Source organism: Microtus ochrogaster, unplaced genomic scaffold (genome assembly GCF_000317375.1).
Source record: "Microtus ochrogaster isolate Prairie Vole_2 unplaced genomic scaffold, MicOch1.0 UNK1, whole genome shotgun sequence".
NCBI lineage: Eukaryota > Metazoa > Chordata > Mammalia > Rodentia > Cricetidae > Microtus > Microtus ochrogaster.
Genome location: NW_004949099.1, coordinates 33,667,009 through 33,672,853, shown reverse-complemented (window position 1 = coordinate 33,672,853; position 5,845 = coordinate 33,667,009). Strand labels below are relative to the sequence as shown.

General features: G+C 51.1%; 2 protein-coding genes across 2 annotated transcripts in view; one reads left to right on the top strand and one right to left on the bottom strand.

Annotated features, from left to right (window-relative positions):
• Nucleotides 1-5,845, top strand: part of Wnt5b (Wnt family member 5B) — a 110,784-nt gene that overhangs the window by 60,399 nt on the left and 44,540 nt on the right. The gene's annotated exons all lie outside the window — the stretch shown is intronic.
• On the bottom strand, nt 3,082-5,839 carry Fbxl14 (F-box and leucine rich repeat protein 14). Its single transcript, XM_005365117.3, has one exon. The coding sequence runs from the start codon at nt 5,763-5,765 to the stop codon at nt 4,563-4,565; it is 1,203 nt and encodes a 400-aa protein (XP_005365174.1). The 5' UTR covers nt 5,766-5,839; the 3' UTR covers nt 3,082-4,562.

The window sequence follows — 5,845 nt, the reverse complement described above, 5'->3', positions numbered from 1 at the left end:
ACACACACACACACACACACACACACACACACACACACACACACACACACACACACACGAGGGGACTGGAGAGATGGTTCAGCAGTTAAGAGCACTGGCTGCTCTTCCAGAGGACCCAGGTTCAATTCCCAGCACCTACATGGCAGCTCACAACTGTCTGTAACTCCAGTACCAAGGAATCCGACACCCTCACACAGAAAAATAAATCTGAAGATACATAAATAAATACATAACACAAAAAAAGAAACTCCAAGTTCAGATGTTCTCCATTAAGGATGTCCCTCAAAATCAACACCCTTCCAGGGAAGCCCCAGGGTCTGGAAGACAGATTATATGCCCTTACTTCTTTTGGGGGGTTAGGGTGAGGTGGGATAGGTTATCACATAGCCCAGGCTGGCTTCTAACTCAGTAAGTAGCCAAGGATGGCCTTGAGCTTCGGTTCTTCCGAGTACCACATCTGGTTTATGTGGTGTTGGGGAACAATGGGCCTTGTGCATGCCAGGCAAGTACTTTTCCAGCTGAGCGGCATCCCGGCTCTACAGCCTTAACTTTAAAGAGAAAACTACAATGAAAGGAACATTTACTTTTTTTAAAAGATATTTATTGTAGATTCAAATTTAAAAAACAAAAAAACTGTTTTCTTTTTAAGGGTCCTGGCGCCAGGTTTCAGTTTTAGTAAGTGTGAAGTGGGCAGCATTCTTGGAAGGGCCTCTAGCAGAGTTAAATCCAGGGGACTTCCCCTCCTGCCAGCAATGCCCCCGAGGGATTCAGCAAGAGGGAGAATTCTGCACCACCCCCTAGCATGTAGCCAGAGGCCCATTGTAGCTCTGTGCCACTGTAGAAGCTGCCTGAGCCCATTTAAAGTTGTGGTTACAGACACTCACTGCGTGGAGAAGGCTGCCCATGAGGAGACCTGGAATTCACTCCTGGCCTTGAACTTAAAAGTAATCCTCCTGCCTCAGCCTCTTAGGGTTTATAGGCCTGGGCTACCATGCCTTTTCATTCTTTCATTTTCAGCAAATCCTCGAACCTTTTGTTTTCTGAAGAGTGACCCAAAGTACTGTTAAGCTTTCCTGCCACTCACAAATGTACAGGAACTCACTCTCTACTGTTCCTGTCTGTACAGGAACTCTCTCTCTCCTGTTCCTGCATGTACAGGAACTCACTCACTCTCTCTACTGCTCCTGGTTGGTTGGTTTGTTTTTGGTTTTTCCAGTGCTGGGGAGTTTGTAGACAGGTGCTTTGCCACTGAGCTACCCCTCTCCAGCCTCAACCGGCTCAACCCTTCCTGTACCCTTCCTCTTTGAAGCAGTACCTACAGCCCAGGCTTATCCACAGAGTACACCCAGCTTCCATCTGCTAGAGGGTCATCTCTCAGGAAACCAAGGTTGAACCAGACACTAGGTCTTCCTTAGAACGGGGCTAGTTCAAATCATGGTTCCCTCAGGGTTAGGCAAGGTAAGGCAATCTATGTCCCACCTGAAAAACAGACGTTTCAGCAGTACCACGTGAAGGCCATAAGGATTCCCAACATGTATTTCTTTTTTTCCATTCAAAAAGGGTGAGATGTGAGCCTGTGGTCCCTTCTTTCCAGAGAAGCGCCAGATGCTGGCCTAGTTCAGGCCAGGGACTCCAGACCCATGACCTTAACTGTCAAACACTAATTTACCAACCTTGCAATATTTATTATTAAACTTCTATGTGTGTGCCCGTGCCTGTGCGTGCTGGTGCCGAGGCTAGAGGTATTATTAGATCCCCCTGGCGATGGAGCTACAGGAGGCTGTGTGCCACCGCGAATGGACGCTCTTAAGCACTGAGTCACCTCTCCAGCCCCTCAAACGTCCAAAAGAAACAGAAAATGTCCCAAAGTTGTGGTAGTGGGATTATTTTGCATGGTAGATGAGAATGTTAGCACGGTATGAGTTAGGAGTGTTCCAGTTCTCAGGCCAGGAGACTATGGCTGTGAAACCCTGGGAGCCAGGTCAGACTCCTAAGAAGCAGGTCTAATTCAGACCACTCGCTAGGGATCGTACTTTTGCCTGTTGTTTTGCCTTTAGGCAATAGCATTTAATAGAAATCTCCCCCTCCCTAAAGAAAGGGAAGACAGATCTAGTGTCAGACTCACTTAGAGCCCCTTTTGGTGACTCCAGGAAGGAACAGTGCAGCTTTTGTGCTATTTTCAACCTGGGTTCTAGCCCTGTCTGGAAGGATGGGCTGATCTAGGAAAGCCGAGAAAATGACCTCAGGAACAAAGTCCACCTATCCAAAGCCAGCGCTGAGACCCGCAGAACTGTGTGAGCACTCACAGGAAGGGAAACTGCTAAAATTGTTGATACTCATTTTTCCACCCTGAATGTAGCCTAGACCCTCACCAGTGCCAGAGTGGTCAGCCTGGGCACTACAAAGGCTTAAAATGCAAATGAGCCAGAACTTCTGGCCGGGCTCCCTACGCCCCAGGAAAGTGCTTGCTTGCAGTCAGGCCTGGAGGGGAATGTTAAAGAGGAGCAATGCTGCCCCCTTGCCGCTGGACCTGCACGCACAGATCAGCACGCATGACTAGGCCAGCCCTGACTAGGCCGGCCGGCCGGCTCAGAGCACTTTTCACTTACCCTGAACAATGGCTGGGCTCCCTCATCTCTTACACTGTGCTCTCAGGGTGGGACACCCATAGGACTTGCCAAGAGCCTGTGACCCGGTTCCTCAGATTACCCCTTGAGCTCACTTCCACCATCACCCCCCACAAAAAGAAACTGGCCGCCCTGGGAAACTGAATCTTCCAAGTCTGGTTTCTTTAAAAAAAAAAAAAAAAAGTTTCATTCTGTTCATTTTCTTTCAGCTTCCATGTTGACAATTTAAAACCAGAAATTATAGAAATCTCCAGTGTAGTCCCATTTCTAGAAACAGCACATTTGGATGTCAATGGTAAACCTTACACAGAAGGAATTCTCAACCATGAACATACTCCACACGAACAAACTGAACTCTACGCCCTACTTCCGTTTAGGGTGTACACAGCGCCTCCCACTTTAGCATATACCCAACACACAATGCCTTAAAAATAATTCACAATACAAGGGGGGATTTTTGTGCTTTTTTTTCAAAAACATACTTCATATTTCCTCTTTTATTATATAAATATCAGTTTAACCTTTTACTGTAAGAATATAAACGTTTTAAGAGGATCTTTGTTATCATTTATACAAATTCACAAACAGTACAATTAATTGATAAAGGTCTCTGGGTTTCTCCATGGTCTCATGTTGCTGTGGAGGACTCTAAAAAAATAAACAAACAAAATATCCAACAAAAATATACATCCTACTCAAAAGCGATTTTTTTTTAAGCCACAGTCCCAACCCCCCACCAAAATAAAGCCATCTATTCCTCCATTTAGAACAAAAGCTTTTCAGCCCCGCAAGCTCCCATTTGATAAACAGAACACAGATAGACGTGAAGTTCAGTCTCCTCCCTTCACAGTACAGCCCCAGGGTCTCTGCAGGCCTATGCTCAGCTCTCCCTACAGGAAGCCTTGCTAGGTAACCTTTTGTGGGAAAACTTGGGAAGAGGGTTGGGGTGGGGCATAATTTGCATATATAATACTCCTCTTCAAGACTCAGTCTGCATCTCAAGCAACAAAAAGGCAGTTCTCTCATTTCTCCCGTACATTTGTGCTATAAATTAAATCAAGATTTAGAAACATGGTTGGGTCTTCAAAGCCCAATAGACAAGGGGAAAAAGAAAAGTCACAGCCAGGATGCGGAAGTGGGGGCACACTGGGTAGATGGAGGGTGGCAAGAAGCCAAAACAAAAAAGACATACAAACCCAGTGGGCATCTTTCCAGTCTAGGCACAAAAATGTTTCAGTCTCAAAATATCTCTCTTGTAGAATTCCAGGGTTTAAGAGAAAAAAAAAACTAAAACGAGGTAGCCAGACATATATATATATAACATATATATATATATATATAGAATATACTCAGCAGAAAAAAAAGGGAGGACAATGATTTCAGATTTCTTTGAAAACGAAGAGGGAAGCAGATAAAAACGAGTGAGTGGCAGAGTGCCGAAGGAGCGGTGATGAGAAGAGACTGGCTTACAGGGGGGATGAAAAGACCGGTGAGCAGCGCTCGCTTTCTACATATTTCCAAATAAAAACCAGATCACAGTATCCAAATGAAGTGTAAGTGAAGGCAGACATCTTTCCTCAACTCCTGGGGGTTGAACCGCCTAGTCCCTCCCCGCCCCCACCCCATTTCCAAATGCAGTGCCCGGAGATACAGTTGGCGGTGGCTGAATCAGTCTCCATACCCTGCAGAAGAGTGGGCAGAGAAGCAGCAGCGTCCATCTCTCCACCCACTGGGAGAGGAGAGGAGAGTGGGCAGAGGGAGCAGAAGAACCCCAGATGCAGTGGGGAGGGGCGCCCTAGGAGAAAAGAGCCCAGGCTTTGCGTCGAGGCCCCATGGCGGCCACGGCCATGAACGTGTAAGTGCGCGCGTGAGTGTGCGAGAACAGTGGTGGTCGTGGGGTGAGCAGGGCGGGGCAGGGGAATGGAACTGCCGCCCTCACCTGACCTTCTCACTGTCCGTCATCTGCCAGAGTCCCAGGTTAAGTACCTTGAGGCAGGGCAGCTGCGTGATGCGCTCCAGGCCGCGCTTGGTGATCCTGGTGCAGCCGTACAGGTCTATGCCCGTGAGCTGGCTCAGGTGCTCAGCTATCAGCTCCAGGCCCTTGTCCGTGATGCGCACACACTGTCCAATGTTGAGCGTGCGCAGCCCGTGCATCTGCCGCACCATGCGGTTGATGCCATCGTCACTGATATGGCAAGAGCAAAGGGAGAGGGACTTGAGGCCGTCCAGTCCCTGGGCTATGTAAGCCAGACTCTGGTCTCCCACCTTGTCACAGAAAGACACATCCAGACCGGAGAGGCGCAGGCTGCCCATGGCCAGATGCATGATGCCCGTGTCGCTGATGTTGTCGCAAGAGCGCAGATTGAGGCTGCGCAGGCTGCCCATGTGCGACAGGTGCAGAAGGCCCGCGTCCGAGATGCCGCCGCAGAAGCTGAGGTTGAGGAGCCGGAGGCCCGTCAGCCCTCGCGAGATGTGCTTCAGGGAGAGATCCGTGAGTTTCTGGCAGTCCTGCAGGGTGAGCTGCTCCAGGCCCAGGCAGCCCTCGGCAGCGCTCCGCGTCATGCCGGCCAGGTGCCCGATGCCCACGTCCGAGAGGTGGCGGCAGCTGCGGAGGTTAAGGCTCTTGAGGCGCTGCAGCCCCCAGGCGATGAGCAGAAGGCCGGTGTTGGTGATGTTGCTGCAGCCCCCCAGCTCTAGCACCTCCAGGCCCTTGAGATACTGGGCGATGCGGCCCAGGCTGCTGTCGGTGATCTGCTTGCACAGGCTCAAGTTGAGAGCGCGCAGCGAGCCGATCTCCTGCACGAACGCGTGGCCCAGGCCGTTGTCGGTGAGGTTGTAGCAGCCGCTGAGGTTGAGGCTCTCGATGTTCGCCATGCCCTGGATCACGTAGCTGAGGCTGCGGCGGAGGCTGAGGATCTGCACGCGGCGGATGCCCCGGGCCTGCAGGCTGGGGAACAGCGACGGGTTCGCCCGGCGCAGGTGCAGCTTGGCCTCCACGCCCCGCCACACCGACTTGTGGTAGGCGGCGTCCCGCCAGGCCGTGCACACCTGCGCCGCGCGACCCTTGTCTCGGACGTCCAGGTAGCCGAAGATCATGGCCAGCAGCTCCGGGAACAGGCACGAGATGTGGGTCTCCATCTTCCTTCAGCCGCTACGCCGTGCCGGCTGCAGGAGGCGCGGGCGCCGCCGCCGCCACTGCCGCCGCCCCGGGAGGCGCC

What these genes read in the sequence shown, in the direction of transcription:
- Fbxl14 (XM_005365117.3), bottom strand. Translation starts at nt 5,765, where the DNA reads ATGGAGACCCACATCTCGTGCCTGTTCCCGGAGCTGCTGGCCATGATC.